The sequence below is a fragment of the Polypterus senegalus genome, chromosome 13 (genome assembly GCF_016835505.1).
Source record: "Polypterus senegalus isolate Bchr_013 chromosome 13, ASM1683550v1, whole genome shotgun sequence".
NCBI classification, from domain to species: domain Eukaryota; kingdom Metazoa; phylum Chordata; class Cladistia; order Polypteriformes; family Polypteridae; genus Polypterus; species Polypterus senegalus.
Window position 1 is genome coordinate 93,964,559 of NC_053166.1, and position 23,561 is coordinate 93,988,119.

The window sequence follows — 23,561 nt, forward strand, 5'->3', positions numbered from 1 at the left end:
AAATTATTGGACAGTAGGATCAAAAATGCCGGAAGCGATTTAACAGGAAGGTGCTTGCATAATTCATTTTTATTAATTTTACATTTTTTTATTTAATATTTTCAAAATGTGGATAAGTGAAACCACAGATGAGAAACTGTGGTTAAGGGGATGTAGAAGTGATTGATCCCTTGAGTGACTGTGCTTTCAACATTTATGTTAAAATCATCTTTGAAAATACATAAATGACATCATAAAAAGATTTTCTAATTTACTAAAATATACTTTCCTTGGATGTGAAAGAGAACGATTAAAAATATTACTCCTTTATTCCACAAACAGAATAAGTGTAAACACAAATTATATAAATGGATGAATGAAGATATTAATAAAACAAGATTGAAAAGACCTCTGTATGTGAAGATTGAAAAAGAACAAAAAATCAGACCAAGAGAAATACCACCAAAAAAGTTTAAATGAAAAACAGGAAAATAAAATGCTACTAGCTAACCCGCGGCGTACCATATGCCGCATAATCAGGCCGGTTTTTTAATAATTTTTAAGCACAGGGAGAAATTTAACATTTGAAAAATCGGTAATGTAATAAATCAGCAAGAAAAGCAACATTGTAACAATGCATGGAATGAACCAACACACAATCGTCCGTGCGGCGCTCAGCAGCGGAGGGTGGAACGGAAGGAGAGGAGAAGGACGTCCGCTCGCTCCCTCTGTCATGCTAGTCTGCTGATTTCTTGTCCAGTATGCACTGCCAGCTCATGTGCCCACCTCCAACTCGTCACTTGAGTCGTTGTCGTCTTTGTACAGTCCAGATGCAGCTGTGACTCACGTAGACGTTTCATTGCTCTGTGCAGTTTTGGCTACCTTTCCATATATAATCTACCAAGACACCCGACCACAGTAGTAGCGAGGTGGGAGGGGGGTGTGTACAAAGTGCAGGAGCATCTAAGAAGACGCATGTTTGTCGCGGATGCGAATTGCTGTATGTAGCGTGTAAAACAGTTTGCTATGGTGCGTCGTAACCGAAAACTCGTTTTTTAAAGACTGCTCACTTCATTGTGTTTTAACCTCAGTTGTAAAAGAATGTTTTAACACACGTTTACACGCTGCATATGGCGATTCACCTCCGCGGGAAACATGCCTCTATTAACAGTCAACTCGTGTGTACAAAGGATAGGGACGAAAACAGTGGGAGCATATGAGTCACACTTAGTGGGAATTCCATGGTTTGCAGCCTGAATGGGGTTCAACGGCTTACCCATGCCTAGACACACGCTCAATCTCATGCATAATTATTTATTGAATGCTAAACACTTCTGGAAAGACACGGTTGTCTAAAACGGGTTGGTGTGAGAATACAACAGTAAGTGAATGAAAAGATGGAACTCTGGAGGGAGCAAAATACAACACAATAGTGAGCCCGCGGCATAACAAACGCCACATAATTATTTATTGATGGTTGAACACTTCTGGAAAGGCACAGTTGTCTAAAAAGGGAGCGTTTGAGGATATAATAGAAAGTGAATGAAAAGATGGAACTCTGGAAAGAGCAACATATAATTGTCCGTGAGTGAAGAAGACGCATGTTTGTCGCGGACGCGAATTGCTGTATGTAGCGTGTAAAACAGTTTTCTATGGTGCACGAGGTCGTGCATCGTAACTGAAAAGTCATTTTTTTAAAGACTGCTTACTTCATTGTGTTTTAACCTCAGTTGTAAAGGATTGTTTTAAGGATTCCATGGGATACCCCTCGCAAACCGTTTCACACGCTGCATATGGCGACTCACCTCCGCGAAAAACATGCTTCTTTGAACAGTCAATGTGGCTCGGAAGTACATGAGGCCTCCACGACAGACGAATATAAATGACGCTGTTCTTTCTGTGTCGTCGCGTCCGAGTTCGTGGGCGTGGCTCTGTGAGTTGTCGTCGTATCCAATGGTCTTGGAGTTGGTGGGCGTGGCTTCTCCCTGCATGCGCCATAGGTGTCTTACTTGTCAGCGGCTTAGTGAATCCACGCCGGGTTTTCCATGGGTGTCTTGCCTTAGTGAATTATATATATAGATGATTAGCTAAGATAGATGTTAAACACTTTTTTCAGTAATACACAAGTAGTAAAAGATTTTTTTAAGAAACAATGGAATAAATGGGAAGGGGTTTTACCAGTAGTGCTGAAGGAAATTAAATACTTTGTTTAAAAACCTTTAATATGCATATTCTAGGATTCGTCTGGAACAGAGGAGCACCTTGCAAAGATGGCAACTACAGTAAATATATTCTAGCTATTATACACCTGTAAATCACTTCCAATCAAATACACAATCCTAAGTATCATTAAGATCATGTGTAAAGTCAAGTGTAGGAAATAACTCTTTTAAGGAGCAGAATTTTCTGTAAGCTTTATAGGATTAGAGCATTTTTAACAGTGCCATAAGAGTCTGGTTTGGTAATTGCTTTGAACAGAAACACCAAGCTGTATTGCTCAATTGTGAATGATTCCCGTCCATTACCTCTTTTCCTTACAATATCTGACTTTGTTGACACATAGATCAACTTAGTTAGTTTACCTACTCTATTTACCTTTTTAATTATGTTATGCATTATATGATTTTTTGTATTATATGTTTCATTCTCGCTGTTTCATTTATATGTTTACGTAATACTCCTAGTATTTGTACTATTTTGCCAGCAACAAGGCTATCGCGTCAGGGTGTCATTCTCATGTAATTTTTTCTATCAGCCACAAAAGCATTTCATCTATACACTTGTTAAACTGTCTGAGGGGGTAGAACTATCAGAGATGCTGGCAATAAAAAAGAAGTTTCAGAGGTTGACATTTTCAGACACAGCACTCAGTGAGCACTTTGGATGCATTTTCCCAGCTGCTTACTCACTTTGCCAACTTGTACAGGTGGTCCTATATGCAGAGGTGGGTAGTAACGAGTTACATTTACTCTGTTAAATTTACTTGAGTAACTTTAAAAAAAAAAATGTACTTCTAAGAGTAGTTTTACTGCACCATACTTTTTACTTTTACTTGAGTACATTTGTAAAGAAGAAACTGTAATTGGTCTCGTCCGATCGAGAGATGGACGTCTGAAGTGGAGCTCCGCTAGCAGTGGTGCTATTTTTCATATTATTTGCTTATTATTCTGAGATATCCTGTATTTATTCAACCCGAGAGGGACCGCTACAGTATATGTAAACACATATAAACATGGCCAACAAGAAGGGGGGTCCGAAAGAATCAAGACTAAAGCTACATCCAAGCTGCGATCAGCAAGCCCTAGTTCGAGATACGGCCTCTCAGAGACAGACCTGGATCAGATGGGCGAAAGTACAGACTCCTCGGGACCACGGTCCGCTACATCGTCGCCTGCTGAGAGCGAAAAGGGGAGCGAAGGTGCGATCGTGAGTGCAGATGTGGATAGCTCGCCGATTGGAGAGGATTACCTGAAACTGGAAAAGGCGGGAGGTCCGCGGCTTCAGTTACGCAATCACGCGGGACTGGAGCAGCGGGACACCGCTTCAGCAGAGTCTGCTGCTTCATCTACGGTACAAGAAGGCACATTTGAGCTATCTGAACTGAAAGTGTTGCTCGCTGACCTCAGGCAAGATATAAAGAAAAGCGAGAAGGCTAATGAGAAAGCAACGGCAAAGGCACATGAGAGACTGAAACAGGAGATGAAACAGGCCAATGAATGTCTGCGACAGGAAATCCAACAGGCAAATGAAAGGCTGTCCAAGAGGTACAGCTTGAACTTCGACAGGTGCTGGGTAAAATTGAAGAGCGCATTGAGAAAAACTCGCTAAACTGAGCACGCTTGCTGATCGATTGGAGCATCTTAGTGAGACATTTACGAATCGGATCGAAATAGCCGAACATCTAGCTGCCAGTGCCGAGGAAAGAGCAGTAAATGTCAGTTCGGAATGTAAAAAACTCGGAGAAAAACTTGGAGACAGACTGGCTGCTTTAGAAGATGGGAATAGAAGGTATAATGTCAGAATTGAAGGCTTGCCGGAGAATCGAGAAAGTTTAAACCCGGTGAAATTCGCAACTGAACTTTTTTCTAAAATAATCGGGGGCGACTTTAAAGCAGAATCTGAGATAGCAGCGGCTTACGCGTCACTGATCAAACACCGTCAGACCCGACCAAGATCTTTTATAGTCCGTTTTGAACGATTATCATTTAAGTTAGAGGTGATGGAACTCCTCAGGAAAAAAAGGAAGATATTATATATGAAGATTGCCAATTCGCGTCTTCCCTGACTTCTCTCCAGCAACAGCTATCAAACGCGCCGCCTTCTATAATATTAAACAGCGGCTACGGCAAGCCAATGTCAAATACGGCCTCCTGTATCCGGCAAAACTGAAAGTGGAATGGCAGGGCATTTCTATGTTTTCGCTAGCAAGGAGGAGGCAGAAAATGAGTTAAGAAAGCTGATCCCGGACTATTCTGATACATAATTGTGAGTCATGGCGGTAAATGATAAAGCTAGGATTAATAATCTACTGTCTGATCTATTTGTTTTAAAATACGGGTTTTTATCAGCATATATTCTCATATTCTTATATTATTATTACTTACTTATTACTTATCATTACTTAGTATTACTAGGGCGCTAAATGTTTGTGTTTTATTGTGCTTAATTACGTTTTCCTCCTCTTTTTTTTTTTCTTTTCTAATTATTTCATGTGTACCCTAAATGAGACTGTTCAATATCATACCCTTGGTTTGCTGTTATTGCTATTACTGCATTAAGACTTGTTATGCTTGTTTTGGACACATCTTTAACACCATCACCTGGGTTTATTATCTGGGGATATCATCTTAATGCACTAAAATTGATGAAGATTATATGTATGTATGTATGTATGTATATATATATATATATATATGTATGTGTATATATATATATATATATATATTAAGTGCAAAATTCTTTTCTTTTTTTTTTTTTTTTCCTCTTTTAAAGACTATATTGGTAACAGATATCTCTATCTTTTAACCTTAAAGCGCCACTGCATGGGGGCTTGATGTGCTTTGGACGTGCTCTGTCTCTGGGTATGTCAGAGGACTGGGACTGCATGAAGTGGGTTTTAGCCTCACCTGGGGAGGCAAAAAGGGAGGGTGGGGGTTAAGGGGAAGAGAAAGAGAGCAGGCTTGATCTATATCTAATCTATCATCTCAATCTTTATAATTATAACTATCAACGTAATAATAAGCTGCATGGCAACAACTCTTGGGGGAATAGGAAATTAAGACCTAAACTATTTCACTTCCAGTTAAGACTATAATATGACACCAAAAACTCAGAATCAGTGTCTCCATGATGGGACAGTTAACTTCGTAAGCTGGAATGTTAAAGGCCTGAATCACGAATTAAAGAGAAAGAAAGTACTTTCTCACCTAACAGGTCTAAATGCTAAAATAGTATTTTTACAGGAAACCCACTTACTAAGTAAGGATCAGTTCCGCTGCAAAAGACTGGACTGGCCAAATGTTCCATTCTAGTTTTACAAAGAAAACTAGAGGGGTGGGAATTCTCATACATAGAACAGTACCATTTGTAGCATCAGATGTAGTATTGGATCCTGAAGGGAGATATGTGATGGTCATGGGAGACTTATCTAACTGTAAAATGATTTTGATAAATGTTTATGCACCTAATGTTGATGATAAGGAATTTATACAAAATTTATTTGCATCCATTCCCAATCTGAACACTCATAAACTTATAATGGCTGGGGACTTTAATTGTGTTCTAAATCCACTTTTAGATAAGACTTCCTCCACAGGGGAACGCAACTAACACCGCAAAGATAATTACAAAGTTTATAACTGATCACAACTTATCAGATCCCTGGAGGTTTTAAACCCAAATTCAAGAACATATTCTTTCTACTCACCAGTACATCATTGCTACTCAAGGATTGATTACTTCTTTATAGATAATAACTTCTTGCCTAAGATTAAATCTTGTAAATACGATGCTATTGTTATTTCAGACCATGCTCCGATGATCTTGGAGCTGAAATTACTAAGCCCCATACACTCACCCCGCAGATGGCGCCTCAATCCGCTTCTATTAGCTGACGAGAATTGTACTGAATTTATATCCAAACAAATCGAATTCTTTCTAGAGACAAATACATCCCCTGAGATCTCTGCAGGAACACTCTGGGAAACTCTTAAGGCCTTCTTAAGAGGACAGATTATCTCATATCTTTCCCACAGAAATAAATCCGCGAAGAAAGTAGCAGAGATAAAAGCGAAATTACTAAAATAGATGAAGAACATGCCAGACTACCAAGCGAGACTCTACATAAGAGGAGGCAGGCTCTACATTCAGAATTAAACCTCTTGACAACTAAAGAAACCGAACAACTAATTTACAAATCCAGACATCATTATTATGAACATGGAGAGAAAGCTAATAAGCTTTTAGCGCAACAAATTCACAAGCAAGAAGTGCAACGCAATCTCGGTAATTACTAACACGAATGGAGATAAAATCATCGAACACAAAAATATAATGTGCACTTTTAGAGACTACTATAAATCCCTATATACTACTGAGTTTAAAGAAGACAATATACAATCTAATGCATTTCTGGATAAATTACAGATACCACAAATTGACGCTATTAGTGTGGAGGAGCTCGATAAACCTCTGTCATTATCAGAATTACTGGATGCTATAAAGTCACTCCAAGGTGGAAAAGCAGCAGGCCCTGATGGCTACCCTGCAGAGTTTTACAAGAAATTCTCCGCTCAGCTAGCTCCCTCCTATTAGCAACATTTACAGAAGCCAGAGATAACCAATCTCTTCCACAAACCTTTCGCCAAGCACTAATCACTGTCTTTCCAAAACAAAATAAGGACTTATTACAATGTGCATCATACAGACCAATTTCACTTCTGAATAACGACGTTAAAATACTCTCTAAAATCATAGCTAGAAGGATGGAGAAAGTGCTCCCCTCAATAATATCACAAGACCAAACTGGATTTATTAGGGGCCGACACTTATCTTCAAATCTTCGACCTGTTTAATGTAATATACTCACCAACTAAATCAAACACCCCAGAAATATTATTGTCATTGGATGCAGAAAAAGCATTCGACATGATTGAATGGAAATACCTTTTACTATTTTGGAGAAGTTTGGGTTTGGCCCGAACATTTGTGCATGGATTAAATTACTGTATACTAACCCAGAAGCTTCAGTTTGCATCAATAACATTTGCTCAGACTACTTTAAACTAGAACGTGGCACAAGACAAGGATGCCCTTTGTCACCACTGCTGTTTGCAATTGCCATTGAACCACTGGCAATACATTGTCGAAATACTGATCAGATAAAGGGGATTAGCAGAGAAGGACTGGAACAGAAAATCTCATTATATGCAGATGACATGGTACTGTATATATCGGACCCAGAAAATTCTGTGCCTGCAGTCTTAGCAGCACTCACAGAATTTCAAAAGCTCTCTGGTCTCAGAATTAATCTGAATAAAAGTGTACTCTTTCCGTGAATTCGCAAGCATATAATATTAGATTAGACACCCTTCCTTTTATCATTGCAGAACAGTTTAAATACCTCGGGTAAACATCACAAGTAAACATAAAGCTCTTTATCAACAAAATTTCGTCGTCTGTATGGAAAAAATTAAACAAGACTTGCATAGATGGTCAACCCTTCATCTCACACTAGCTGGAAGAATTAACACTGTTAAGATGAATATTCTTCCTAAGCTCCTTTTTATTTCAAAACATACCAATATACATTAATAAATCGTTCTTTAAGCAATTAGATTCAACAATAACCTCATTTATTTGGAATTCTAAACATCCACGCATCAAAAGAGCGACCCTACAAAGACAAAAGGCAGAAGGCGGCATGGCTCTACCTAACTTCCAGTTTTATTACTGGGCAAATATACAGTCGATAAGAACCTGGACACAAATAGAAGAACATACACAGGCATGGACCGCAATAGAAGTAAAATCCTGCAGTACTTCTTTGTATTCCTTGCTTTGTGCTCCAATAAACACACGTTATCGGCAATACACTAATAACCCAATTGTGCTCCACTCACTTAGAATCTGGAACCAATGTAGAAAGCATTTTAAGACGGAGAAGCTTCTTTCTGTGGCACCCCTGCAAAAGAACCACCTCTTTCAACCCTCACAAACATATGCAGTTTTTAATATCTGGAAAAATTTGGAATTAACTTGCTTAGAGATCTTTATATAGACAACGCCTTTGCATCCTATGAACAATTACGTTCCAAATTTAACATTCCAGCTACAAATTTCTTTCACTATCTTCAAATCAGGAACTTTGTTAAACAGAACCTTCCAGATTTTCCTCATCTTGCACCCTCATCCACGCTGGAAAAATTATTGCTCAATTTCAAGGAGTTAGACTCCATCTCTACAATATATAAAATCCTTTTACAATCCCTTCCTTTCAAAGATCCAAGAGGACACTGGGAAAATGACCTCTCAATTAATATATCAGAAAAGGAGTGGAAAGTAGCAATGCAGAGAATTCACTCAAGTTCCATATGCAAAGCATACAATTATACAACTCAAAATTATATATCGAGCACATCTGTCTCGACTAAAACTCTCAAAATGTTTCCAGGGCATGATCCAACCTGCGAGCGTTGCAACCAAGCCCCAGCCTCACTAGGTCACATGTTCTGGGCCTGCTCCAAATTAACATTATTCTGGACAAAAATTTTTAATTACCTCTCAGACAGTCTTGGACTCACAATCCCTCCTAACCCATTAACAGCTGTGTTTGGGGTTCTTCCAGAGGGTCTTAAAGTGGAGAAAGACAAACAAACTGTGATTGCATTCACTACACTGTTGGCACGCAGACTTATTCTGATAAACTGGAAGAACCCAAACTCTCCTCTTTAAGTCAGTGGGAAACTGATGTGTTATATTATTTAAAATTGGAAAAATCAAATACTCAGTTAGAGGATCTGTGCAGACTTTTTCAAAACATGGCAGGATCTAATCAGTAATATTTTGAAATGATTTTATAAAGCACAGAGAATTTGTTGATTTAGGTATTTTTAAAAGCCTTAAATTTTACACCGTTTGGCTTGCTCTCTCTCTCAAGGGTGGGGATCGATCTGTTCTTAGCATAATTTTTTTTTTTGTAAAACTTGATTGCTATGTATTGATTGTAATAAAATTAATAAATAAATAAAAAAAAAGAAGAAACTCTATTCATACACCGTAACATTGGGCAACACTCGACTCGTTACTTTTTTCCCCATATACACATTACACTATATTTTTGCCAGAGAGAAGTCGTCAGTGGATCTACTACATGACTGTTTCACCAATCAGACGTAGCAACAATAATCACATGACTACGTTTCACCAATCAGACTTAGCAACAATAATCACATGACCCCATTTCACCAATCAGACGTAGCCATGCAGTCCTATGTCCACACACAGACTTCCTGCGTCTGCATCCTGTGAGAGACTTTTTAGTCATGTGGGGCTCCTGTTTACTGCTAAACGGTCACATCATCACTGCAAGAACCTTGAGAGCCAACTGAGCCTGCTGAAGCTTAACCATCACTTCAACTGAGTGAAGAACAAGCATGTTTTAACCAAACATGTACAGACAGTCATGGTAAAGTGAGACTTCTTGTATGTGCACAAGCTGCCTTGTTCTAATGTTATTTTCTATCAGCTGTGCTATTTGGAGGACAAGTGTGTGACGATGCCGGTCCCCTACAGATACCCTCTTCCCACATGGGAGTCTGCTGAACCCACACTGTTGATAGTTATGACGAGATGAGCTGACATATGAGGATAATTCACTGATGAGGCCAGAGGATGGTGGAAAAAGTGCTCAAGTGCTTTTATTAAAAAACAGTCAAAACACAAGTAAAATCAACAAAAGTGTCAATGGTGCAGTGTTTTAAAAAACAGTACATATATAAATCCATAAAAATCGTTGTGAAAAGTAAGGATAAAAAAATCAATAAATAAATCCGTTAAAAATCCAAGGTCAAAATACAGACTAATTCCTCCTGATCTCAGCCCACCTCCTTCTTATTCTCCTGGCTCACCCATTGCTCACGTAGCTGGCGGAGACTCAGCAGCCCTGAGGTCGGCTCTCCTCCCTTCTTCCTTCACACTCACGTTGTCGCACCACGGAAGCCTAGGGAGGGCACCGGCCTTGCTCGCCACACTCCATCTGAATGTTCAGTGGGGTGAACTAGCCTTTAGAGCGCCATAGCTAAAGCTCTTTCATTGGGCCCTAGCTCACACTGCTTCCTCCCTCCGGGTGGCCAGATAGTCATTCCCAAGTCTGCCTTTCATGTCTTTTAACCTCTTTTCTTTACTGCTTTTCTTTGATTCCCTCTTCTTTTTTTTGTGCTGACCCATACATATATGAAAACCTATTTGCCCCCTTCCTGATTTCTTATTCTTTTGCATGTTTGTCACACAAAATGTTTCTGATCATCAAACACATTTAACCATTAGTCAAATATAACACAAGTAAACACAAAATGCAGTTTTTAAATGATGGTTTTATTATTTAGGAGAAAAAATCCAAACCTACATGGCCCTGTGTGAAAAGTAATTGCCCCTTGTTAAAAATAACCTAACTGTGGTGTATCACACCTGAGTTCAATTTCCGTAGCCACCCCCAGGCCTGATTACTGCCACACCTGTTTCAATCAAGAAATCACTTAAATAGGAGCTTCCTGACACAGAGAAGTAGACCAAAAGCACCTGAAAAGCTAGACATCATGCCAAGATCCAAAGAAATTCAGGAACAAATGAGAACAGAAGTAATTGAGATCTATCAGTCTGGTAAAGGTTGTAAAGCCATTTCTAAAGCTTTGGGACTCCAGCGAACCACAGTGAGAGCCAATATCCACAAATGGCAAAAACATGGAACAGTGGTGAACCTTCCCAGGAATGGCCGGCCGACCAAAATTACCCCAAGAGCGCAGAGACGACTAATCCGAGAGGTCACAAAAGACCCCAGGACAACGTCTAAAGAACCGCGGGCCTCACTTGCCTCAATTAAGGTCAGTGTTCACAACTCCACCATAAGAAAGAGACTGGGCAAAAACGGCCTGCATGGCAGATTTCCAAGACGCAAATCACTGTCAAGCAAAAAGAACATTAGGGCTAGTCTCAATTTTGCTAAGAAACATCTCAATGATTGCCAAGACTTTTGGGAAAATACCTTGTGGACTGATGAGACAAAAGTTGAACTTTTTGGAAGGCAAATGTCCCGTTACATCTGGCGTAAAAGGAACACAGCATTTCAGAAAAAGAACATCATACCAAGAGTAAAATATGGTGGTGGTAGTGTGATGGTCTGGGGTTGTTTTGCTGCTTCAGGACCTGGAAGGCTTGCTGTGATAGATGGAACCATGAATTCTACTGTCTACCAAAAATCCTGAAGGAGAATGTCCGGCCATCTGTTCGTCAACTCAAGCTGAAGCGATCTTGGGTGCTGCAACAGGACAATGACCCAAAACACACCAGCAAATCCACCTCTGAATGGCTGAAGAAAAACAAAATGAAGACTTTGGAGTGGCCTAGTCAAAGTCCTGACCTGAATCCAATTGAGATGCTATGGCATGACCTTAAAAAGGCGGTTCATGCTAGAAAACCCTCAAATAAAGCTGAATTACAACAATTCTGCAAAGATGAGTGGGCCAAAATTCCTCCAGAGCGCTGTAAAAGACTCATTGCAAGTTATCGCAAACACTTGATTGCAGTTATTGCTGCTAAGGGTGGCCCAACCAGTTATTAGGTTCGGGGGCAATTACTTTTTCCACACAGGGCCATGTAGGTTTGGATTTTTTTTCTCCCTAAATAATAAAAACCATCATTTAAAAACTGCATTTTGTGTTTGCTTGTGTTATATTTGACTAATGGTTAAATGTGTTTGATGATCAGAAACATTTTGTGTGACAAACATGCAAAAGAATAAGAAATCAGGAAGGGGGCAAATAGTTTTTCACACCACTGTCTGTATATGTATAATAATATGCAGTTAATATATAATAATAATATGCAGTTCGCATACCAGGAGAAGGTGGGAACAGAGGATGCCATCATCTATATGCAACACCGATCCCTTTCTCACTTGGACAGAGGCATTATCTTTCTGGACTTCTGTAGCACCTTCAACACCATCCAACCTCTGCTCCTTATGGACAAGCTGACAGAGATAGGAGTAGATTCATACCTGGTGGCATGGATCGTGGACTGTCTTACAGACAGACCTCAGTATGTGCATCTCGGGAAGTGCAGGTCAGCAACACAGGAGTGCAGTAGGGGACTGTACTTTCTCTGGTCCTGTTCAGCCTATATACATTGGACTTCCAATACAACTTGGAGTCCTGCCACGTGCAAAGCTTCGCTGACGACACTGCTATCGTGGGCTGCATCAGAAGTGGGCAGGAGGAGGAGTATAGGAACCCAATCAAGGACTTTGTTAAATGGTGTGACTCAAATCACTTACACCTGAACACCAAAAAAAACAAGGAGCTGGTGGTGGATTTTAGGAGGCCCAGGCCCCTCTTAGACCCCGTGATCATCAGAGGTGACTGTGTGCAGAGGGCACAGACCTATAAATACCTGATGATAAATTGGACTGGACTGCCAATACTGATGCTCTATGCAGGAGAGGACAGAGCCAACTATACTTCCTTAGAAGACTGGCGTCCTTCCACATCTGCAATAAGCTGCTGCAGATGTTCTATCAGATGGTTGTGGCTAGCGCCCTCTTCTATGCGGTGTTGTGCTGGGGAGGCAGCATAAAGAAGGACGCCTCATGCCTGGACAAACTGGTGAGGAAGGCTGGCTCTATTGTAGGCATGGAGCTGGGGCCTCATGCATAAATGGTGCGTATGCACAGAAGTGTTGTGTAAGAACTTTTCCACATTCAAATCGCGATGTATAAAACCTACACTTGGCGTAAAGCCACGCACTTTTCCACAGTACCTCATACCATGTCGTACGCAAGTTCTCCGCTCGGTTTTGCAAACTGGCGGCACCCAGCGTCAAAGCAGTGCTACTGTTACTTTGTGGTTTATCTTTATTCTTAGAGCCACATTCTTTCCGCGGGTTTATAAATACACTGAAACTAACCACATATTGTTTATTAGTGTAATGAATCTGATTGTAATTAACTTGTAACAATATAATGGTCCAGGGAATAGCCTTAGTATTCCAAATACCATAACTGCTTCAGCGTTGTTACTCTCACTGCACCTTTTTTTTCTTCTTTCAGCGGCTTCCATTAAGGGTTGCCACAGCGGATCATCTTTTTCCATATTACTCTCACTGCACCTCTCAGAGTATTTATATCACAGTATCTGAGTGGGGAATCACAGCAGCAGCTGATTGGAAAGAGAAATATCGGTATACAGCATCAAACCCACCCTGCCTCAGCCACTACAAAACTTTTCAGAGCCTTTCCTGTACGGACCTCACGGTTCAGAAACAGTCAATCAGTCCATCAAGTGCTCCTTGTAGAACTGTTTGTACTTATAAGTACACTTACCCTACTGTTACTTGCACTACAGTTATAATATTGCACAACCTGCGCCACTTTATAAAGCGCGTATTTACATATGATGACGATATCATTTTTAAGATGAAATGCAGCAAAATATGTTGATTATATTATATAGATTAAACTTTAACTTCATTTAAATAATCTGTATTGTTAATAATTAAACATGTGAGGACACGGTTCTGCAGCACTAGCTAGTTCACGGATTGATCCTACCTTGTGCTGTATTCTTTCTGGGGCTGACGCGACACTGGAAGGATAGATGGATAGAATAATTAAACTTGTACTACAAAGATATTTCAATGTTCCTTAAAAGTTTTCAAGAATTGTCATTGTAAACTTACAGATGGCTTAACGTCTATTACAGAGCTGATTGTGTGGCGATTGGGTATTTGGAGAAAGAAAAGTAAGGACAGGAATTAGAGATTAGTATGTTTGAAAGAGACAGTACTGCTACAATAATTTAATCAAAGGTCGCGCACAAACATGCACCGTATTCCCCTGTTTAATAACATGCTTTAACTCCTATCATCATGAAAAAGATATCACGTATACATCTCAGTATTTTAATTATTTCTAGAGCTGTAATATCACGAATGTAATGGATTCTGTGTCCTGTCGGAGAAAGAGGAAGCGGAAGCACGTAGTCATTCACACACACAGAGCAAAAGATCAAATACAAAACAAAGCATTTAACGTGCTACTTTAATTACGTTGTGATTTGAGAAACTGGTTAATTAAATGGTTTTAAGATGAAGTTTATGATGTTCTACTTTAATGACAAAATAAACTACATAATTAAAGTGGAAATTTCGATATTGAAGTTGACATTTCATGCTTTTTTCCTACTGTGTGCCTTTTTTTTTCCCCTGTACCCTAATAAGCTTTCATGTGACACTCAGACGGTGGGCTGCAACTCGCCTTTTCACGGCGACTTTGTTATGTGACAATTTATTTTTTATTTTGGGCACTGTGCAACTATGTCAGGCAATCAGCTTCCTTTTGTTGTTTATACCACTGTTTAAACCAACAAATAGTACGTTTTTCCTTGCCTCCGCTTGGTATTCGCTGAAATTCTTCCATTTTCCCTCTTGCTTTTTCCATTGTCTTTTCACTGAAGGCTGAGCTTAAGGGCAATTTATATTGATTTGCATATTCATAGAGGTGTAATTCTGGGAGGAGTTGGGGCGGGGCAGAAGGCGCGTGCATGAGCGTTACTTTTCACACTGACTGGGATTTATGGAACGGAAGAATGTGGAAGTTGGAGTACGCACAGATTCCTGCATCTAGATTTTTCTGTGCGTAAGCACATTTCGGCTTTTGTGCTTACGTCATGTTATAGTGCGAATTCTACGCACGGCGTTATGCATGAGGCCCCTGGACAATTTGACATCCGTGTCAGAGTGATGGTCGCTGAGCAGGCTCCAGTCAATCATAGAGAATCCACTGATCAGTATCTATCTCCAGACAGAGGAGAATTTTCAGCAACAGACTGCTGTCACTGTCCTGCTCCACTGACAGACTGAGGAGATCGTTCCTCCCCCACACTATGCGACTCTTCAGTTCCACCCAGAGGGTAAACGTTAACATTATACAAAGTAATTGTCTGTTTTACCTTCGCTTTTATCACTCTTTAATATTGTTTTTTATCAGTATGCTGCTGCTGGAGTATATGAATTTCCCCTTGTTATTAATAAAATATCTACATTATCTATCTATCTTTTCACTGTAAGTAGTTTTCACTGTTCAAACATGTTACCTACTGTAGTTATTGGCTTCAAAAGCTTTGTTGTGAAAAACTAAGATTTGGAACTTTGTGTTATTTGTGCATCTTTATTCTGTAAAGATGTTATTTATTTTTACGCATTTTTTATTTTATTACTTGGAAATAGCAGAATTTGTACATTATTTTATATTTTTGTCTGTCTTATTACAACATTTCTAAAAATAAATAATTTATTATGTTCAAACAGTTACTCAGTACTTAAGTAGTCTTTTCACCAAATAATTTTTTACTCTTGCTTTAGTAGTTTTTTGGATGATTACTTTTTACTTCTACTTGAAGCTCTCATTGTGCACCAGTTAAAAATAACTTGTTTAATGTATAATTATTAAGTTGTTTGTGGAGTTTTAACACAAGCTTAAATGTATGCCCATTTAAGAGATTCTTATTTCAATAAGTCAGTCTTTAGCAGTGCATTTCAAAGAGTACAGACGTTTTGATAATTTCATTTTACTTTGACATATCTGCATCTCATATCCCATACCAATTTGAGAATTAATAATACATTGGCATTGTTTTTTATTGCCTTCTTTTCAACTTTCTTTTTAGGATATCATTCAAATTCAGGTTGTACTTGCTCAAGTAGTATTTTGTTAAAGGTCAGATTTCAGGTCATTGTTTGAGTTTAAACTATGCCAATACATTTTCTTTATTCCTTTGTGTTGATTCTACAGTAATTTGGTGATTCAGTGTATATTTACTTTATGATTAAAGTATTTATCTTATGATTGCATGTTTTAATGTTGGATGTTATTAATCAAGATTAATTCTATACAATTATGAGATTAAATAGTTAATTTTTTTTAATTGATTCCCTAGCCCTAATATTATATATGTGTATATGTTGCCAGTACATGTGCAGAAGCAATCTTTTGATCTAGTCAAAAGAAAACTTATTTAATTAAGTGATAAAAGGTAAAAAAGTAAGGTAAAACGATACAGTGAATCACTTATGGCCAATAGTTCACCCATTAATTAAATTTTTACATCACAAAAATGTATTTTAATGAAGGCATTTATGTGAAAAATACCAAAATTCTAATCAAGTGCTGCTAGATTTGTTTTGAAAGCTCCAAATTTCAGCCAATTATTCATAATAAGTTCTCAACCATGAAAGCAGTATAATATCAGGCAACCTTTATAGGACTTATGAAGTAGCAGTGTTGTATGTCACGGGTCTCAAGAAATAAAAAGATTTCAGTAGCCAATGATGAGCTTTTCCAGTTTACACTGCAATAAATTGTGGGTAAATATGCATGACAAATGGCAATTGCAATGGATTGTTTAATATTTAATTTTCTTGTAACTCAAATGTGGCTTCTACCTGAAAATAAGTTAACCTTTTTTATTTTGTTTTACTGTTTATTTCTCTAATTACTTACATAATGAATTTCTTGACTAACATTTGTTATTTGTTATAAAGGTATTTTAATGGTGGGCCCCCAGCAGAGACAGACTTTGGAGGAGATGTGAGTATATGACAAAGTGATTATACTATAAGTAATGAAATGGATTTATTCATATATATCTGTATGTATTCAAAAGTTCTAAATTAATAACCTTGTATGTTATTTTATTTTTTTCACTTCATATTTTATCTTGAATTATTTCCTGGGCCATGTTTAAAAATAAATGGCTCTCTTGAGCTCAAAGTATAATATTTTAGCTTTAAGAAAATGCGTGAAAGCTTTCATAAAATTAGAACAATCTTGACAAGAACTTTCAGCCCAACAAAGCTTGCTATTTCTATCCACTTAATTCTTCTAAAATAACATCAAGTCTGGTTTTGAAAGTCACTAGAGTCATACTGTCAGCGATTCTAATTGGTAGCTTATTCCATGTGTCTGTGGTTCTCTGTGTAAAGAAAAAACTCCTAATGTTTGTGTGAAATTTACCCTTAACGAGTTTCCAACTGTGTCCCTGTATTCTTGATGAAATAATTTTCAAATAACTGTCTCGATCCATTGTACTAATTCCCTTCATAATTTAAACACTTCAATCATGTCACCTCTTAATCTTTTTTATCTTAAACTGAAAAGGCTCAGCTCTTTTAATCTTTCTTTATAATACATCCCCTGTAGCCCTGGAATAAGCCTAGTCGCTCTTCTCTGGACTTTTTCCAGCACTGCTATGTTCTTTTAGTAGCCTGGAGACCAAAACCGCACACAGTACTCCAGATGAAGCCTCACCAGTGTGTTATAAAGCTTGAGTATAACCTCTTTGGACTTGTACTCTACACATTGTGCTATATAACCTAACATTCAGTTAGCATTCTTACTGGCTGCTGAACACTGTCTGGAAGTTGATGGTGTTGAGTCCACTATGACTCCTAAATACTACTCATAAGGTGTACTTTTGATTTTCAGACTTCCCATTTTGTATTCAGACCTAACATTTTTACTTCCCAATCTGCCCAAGCCTGTATTCTGTCCAAGTTCCTTTGTAATGATTCAATGAATTCTAGATTACCTGCCAGTCCACCTACAGTGTCTTCATATTACCTGCAAAATTAACCATCTTGTTTTTTATATTCCTTTCCAAAACACTTATGTTTATTAAAAACAGCAGAGGCTCTAGCACTGACCCTTGTGGAACAGTAGCCAATTCTGATAGGGTTTCCTCACACAATTACACTCTGCTTACTATATCTTAGCCAAGTTTGTACTCCTCTACAAACAACATCCTGAGATCCCACTTGTTTTAGTTTGATGCACAACCTCTAATGTGTCAAGATAAATAATATCAAATGTTCCATTTTGATTGTATCCTTTTATAATCATTGAATTCCAGCATGTTGGTAAAACATGGCCTCCGTCTTCTGTCCCATGATGACTGTTTACTAAAACTCCTGTTCTTGCCATGTGTTGCTCATTCTTATGCTTAATAATTCCATTAATTTACCTGTGATGCACATTAAGCTCACTGGCCTATAATTTCTTGGATCTGCCTGGTCACCCATTTTATATAACAGAATAATATTTGCCATTTTCCAGTTCTTTGGAATTTCCCCAGTGCGCGGCGACTCACTAACATCCTTAAGAACTCGAGGATAAATATTATCTGACCCTGGTAATTTGTTTTATTTCAGCCTATTTAATCTAACCAGTACTTCTACCTCTACAGTTTGCAAATGGCACATTACCTCCTTAGTAGTCCCTTTTATCACTGGGAGGATATCTGCTTCCTCACACTTGAAGGCATCAGAAAAATGAGAGCAGAGCATCTGCTGTTTATTTTTGAATTTCCCTTTACTATTCCTGATGCACTTTACCTACTCCTTGACTGTTCTTTTACCACATAAATATTGAAAAAAATCTCTTTGGGTTGTCTTTTGTCTTATCTGTTATATTCCTCTCTAACTGCCTTATAGCCTTCCTAATATCCTTCTTAATGGTTGCCTTCATGTTCTCATATGTGCTACAATTCACATTAGAGTTATCAGTCTTATACGCCATATACAGCTGTTTTTTTCCTTTGCTGCTGCTTTGTCGTCTCTTATTAACTCACTGTGAAGTTTTTTTAAATTTCCCTCTAATTCCAAATTTAGGCATGCACCTGCCCTGCATTATATTTAAAACACTTTTAAACCTGTTCCACTGCTCCTCTATTGTCTCCACATTTAAAAGCTTATCCCAATTTATCATCCTTAGACTTTGCTGCATCTGTTCAAAGTTTGCCCTGCTAAAGTTAAACTTAACAGTTTTATATTTTGCATCTGCTTCTTCCAAAACACTGAGAATTGTATTATATTGTGGTCACTTGACCCTAGTGATTCAGTCACCTTTACACCCTCAGTTCTATCCCGAATATTCCAAAATACTAAATCTAGACAGGTTTCCCCATATGTTGGTGCTTTAATATACTGTGTTCATAAAACAGCCACAGATTACTTCTTGTGCTCTACTGTTTGCAAAGTTATCCCAATTAATATATGGATAATTAAATTTCCCTATTGGTTGGTCTTGTCCATTACGAGAGATGGACGTCTGAAGCGGAGCTCCGTTAGCAGCAGCTTTATTTTTTTCACTTATTTCTTATTATTTTGATGTATCCTGTATTTACCCGACCGAGGGGTTTACACTACAATATATAAATATGAGTAACAAGAAAGGGGGTCAGAAAGAACCAGAAAGGAAACTTAAAGCTACATCCAAGTCTAGACAGACATCAAGCACAAGTGCGAGGTACGGCCTTTCAGAGACTGACCTGGAACCGACAGGCGAATGCACAGACTTCCCAGGACCCCACTCCACTGCATCTTCTGCAGTCAAGAGCGAAAATGGGAACGAAGGTGCAAGTGATGTAGGTCACGAGAGCTCGCCGATTCCAGTAGATCACTTGAAAGCAGAAATAGTCATGCTGTCTGTGCTTTCATCCATTCCTCGCGAGCCCGAAACATTGGCTGTAACTGGGGTTGCCACTCCACCAGCAGAGCACGAAAGCTGAAACTATTTCTTCGTACTGAAGGAAATGATCACAACATCGGCCACGGCCATAAGTGAGCTTAAGAAAGAAATTCAGCAAAATATGAAGAAAGATAATAAAGACCTGGAAATGCGTCTATACAATTGTTTTGACGCGACCTTCAAAGGTATGCTGGGGGAAAGTGAGCATCACATCCAAGAAAATATGTCTAAACTGAAGAAACTTGCCAATCAGCTGGATGAGATAAAGCAGACATTCACAGCCTGAATTGAAACAGCGGAATTATTGGCTTTGAACGCCGATGGAAAAGCTACAGCTGCGAATTCTGAATGCAAGAAACTCAGAGACAGACTTGCGACTCTGGAAGATGGATGCAAAAGGAATAATATTAGAATCGAAGGTCTATCTGAGAATCGTGAAAGTCCAAATCCAGTGAAATTCGCAGTTGAACTATTCTCTAAAATAATTGGAGAAGAATTTAAATCAGATACCGAGATAGCAGCAGCTTATCGCATACGCGAATCAAATACCTTTAGACCGAGGTCTTTTACTGTCCACTTCGAGAGATTACTATGTAAGCTAGATGTAATGGCACTTCTCAGACACAAGCAAGAGATTATATTTGAAAATAACCACATTCGTATTTTCCCTGATTTCTCTCCTGCAATAGCTGCTAAACGTGCAGCCTTCTACAACATTAAACAGTGGTTACTGCAAGCAGATATCAAATACAGCCTCTTGTATCCTGCCAAACTGAAAGTGGAAGTTCAAGGCCAATATTACATCTTCTCCAGCAAGGAGGAAACAGAAAAGGAATTAAGGAAGCTGATTCCGACACTTTTTTGAAACACAATAGTGAGTCGCATCCTGTCATGGCATGGCAAATACTGTAGATATCACCTGCTGTCTGATCCACTTGTAATGATACTGGTATTATAATTATACATCCTTTTCATTACTCGGGACGCATTCTGTTTATGTTTTACTTACAGTAATAGACCTGTGTGTGGAAGAAATTAATATATATATATTTTTTTTTTTACTGCCCTAAAAGAGACTGTTTAACATCATACCCTTGGTTTATTGTTATTATTGCATTTGGATTTGCTATGCTTATCCTGCACCACTTTTAACACCATTCCCTGGGTTTTATTATCTTAATACTTTAAGATTGCTGAAGATTATATTTTATGCTTATAGTTTGTTAATAATTATATTTAGGCTTATAGTATTTAGACTTTATTGGCAATAGATATCTCTACTTTTAATCCTGCTGGGGGGCTTGTTTTGTTTTAGATGTGCTCTGTCTCTAGGTATGTCTAGGTTATATCTAATCTGTCCTTTTAACCCTATCAACTTAACAATAGGCTGCATGGCAATAGCTCGTGGGAAAATTGGAAATTAAGGTTAAAGCTGTCTCATTTCCAGTTAAAACTATAAAATGACATCAAAAATTCAGAGTAATTGTCTCAATGATGGGACAGTTAACTTTGTGGGCTGAAATGTTAAAGGCCTGAATCACGAATTAAAGAGAAAGGAAGTATTTTCTCACCTAGCAGGTTTAAAAGCTAAAATAGTATTTTTACAGGAGACCCACTTACTAAGCAAGGATCAATTCCGGGTGCAAAAAGACTGGACTGGCCAAATGTTCCATTCCAGCTTTACGAAGAAAACTAGAGGAGTGGAAATGTTCTTATTTTTCTTATTTGTAGCATCAGATGTAGTATCTGACGCTGAATGGAGATATGTGATTGTCATAGGCAACTTATTTAGTTGTAAAGTGATTTTGATAAATGTTTATGCACCTAATGTCGATGATAAGGAATTAATGCAAAATGTATTTGCATCCATTCCCATTGTGAACACTCATGAAATTATAATGGCTGGGGACTTTAATTGTGTTTTAAATCCACTCTTAGGTAGGACTCCTGTCACAGGGTGGATGACATCTAACACAGCAAAGACAATTACACAATTTGTAACTGACCACAACTTATCAGACCCCTGGAGGTTTCTTAACCCAAACTCAAGAACATATTTGTTCTATTCACTAGTACATCATTGCTACTCAAGAATTGATTATTTCTTTATAGATAATAATTTCTTGCCTACGATTAAATCTTGCAAGTACGACGCTATTGTTATTTCCGACCATGCACCTCTGATCTTGGTGGACAGGTCATTATGCCCCACACACTTACCTCACAGATGGCGTCTTAGCCCACTTCTGTTAGCAGATGAGAACTGTACAGAACTTATATCCAAACAAATCAGCTTCTTCCTTGAGACAAATAGATCCTCAGAGGTGTCTGCAGGAATACTCTGGGAAACTCTTAAGGCCTTCATAAGAGGACAGATTATTTAATATCTTTCCCACAGGAATAAATTAGAAACCAACAAAGTATCAGAGCTAAGAAGCAAAATTACTAAAATAGATGAAGAACATGCCAGGCGTCCACACAAGGCTCTACATAGGAAAAGGCAAGCTCTGCATTCAGAACTCAACCTCTTGACAACTAAAGAAACTGAACAACTAATTTATAAATCAAGACATTATTACTATGAACACGGAGAGAAAGCTAATAAGCTTTTAGCCCAACAAATCTGTAAGCAAGAAGTTCGCAATGCAATCCCAGTAATCTCCAACATGAACGAAGATAAAATCATTGACCATAAAAATATAATGTACACATTTAGAGACTACTATAAATCCTTATATTCTACTGAATTTAAAGAAGACAACACACAATCTAATGCATTTCTGGATACATTACAGATACCACAAAGACACTTTTAGTTTGGAGGAACTGGATAAACCTTTGGCTCTATCAGAATTACTAGATGCTATAAATTCATTTCAAGGCGGGAAAGCAGCAGGCCCTGATGGTTACCATGTAGAATTTTATAAAAAATTCTCCACTCAGCTAGCTCCCCTCTTATTAGCAACATTTACAGAAGCTAGAGACAATCAAATTCTACCTCAAACTTTTCGCCAAGTATTAATCACCATCTTTCCTAAACAAAATAAGGATTTATTACAGTGTGCATCATACAGACCAATTTCACTTTTGAATAATGATGTTAAAAACTCTCAAAAATCATAGCTCGAAAGATAGAGAAAGTGCTGCCTTTGATAATATCACAAGATCAAACTGGATTTATCAAGGGTCGACACTTATCTTCCAATCTTTGACGCCTGTTTAATGTAATATACTCACCAGTAAAGTCAAACACCCCAGAAATATTATCATCATTGGATGCAGAAAAAGCATTTGATATGATTGAATGGAAATACCTTTTCAATACATTAGAGAAATTTGGATTTGGCCCGAACATTTGTGAATGGATCAAACTACTGTATACCAATCCAGATGCTTCAGTTTGTATTAACAACATTTGTTCAGACTACTTTAAACTAGAATGTGGTACCAGACAAGGATGCCCCTTGTCACCACTGCTATTTGCAATCGCCATTGAACCACTGGCGGTTCACTGTCGAAATGCTTATAGATAGATAGATAGATAGATAGATACTTTATTAATCCCAAGGGGAAATTCACATAATCCAGCAGCAGTATACTGATAAAGGGGCTTAGCAGAGAAGGACTGGAACAGAAAATTTCTCTGTATCCAGATGATATGGTACTGTATATACTGTATCAGACCCACACAATTCTGTGCCTGCAGTCTTAACAGCACTCAAAGAATTTCAAAAGAGCTCTGGTCTCAGAATTAATTTGAATGAAAGTGTACTCTTTCCAGTGAATT

The 23,561-nt window shown here is 38.2% G+C and overlaps 1 protein-coding gene across 2 annotated transcripts in view; it reads left to right on the forward strand.

Annotated features, from left to right (window-relative positions):
- med25 (mediator complex subunit 25) overlaps positions 1-23,561 on the forward strand; it is a 242,575-nt gene that overhangs the window by 58,792 nt on the left and 160,222 nt on the right. For both annotated transcript variants that reach the window (XM_039774147.1, XM_039774149.1), the window contains exon 4: positions 16,792-16,837. In XM_039774147.1, coding sequence (XP_039630081.1) covers positions 16,792-16,837 — 46 coding nt within the window. The remainder of the gene's footprint in view (positions 1-16,791; positions 16,838-23,561) is intronic.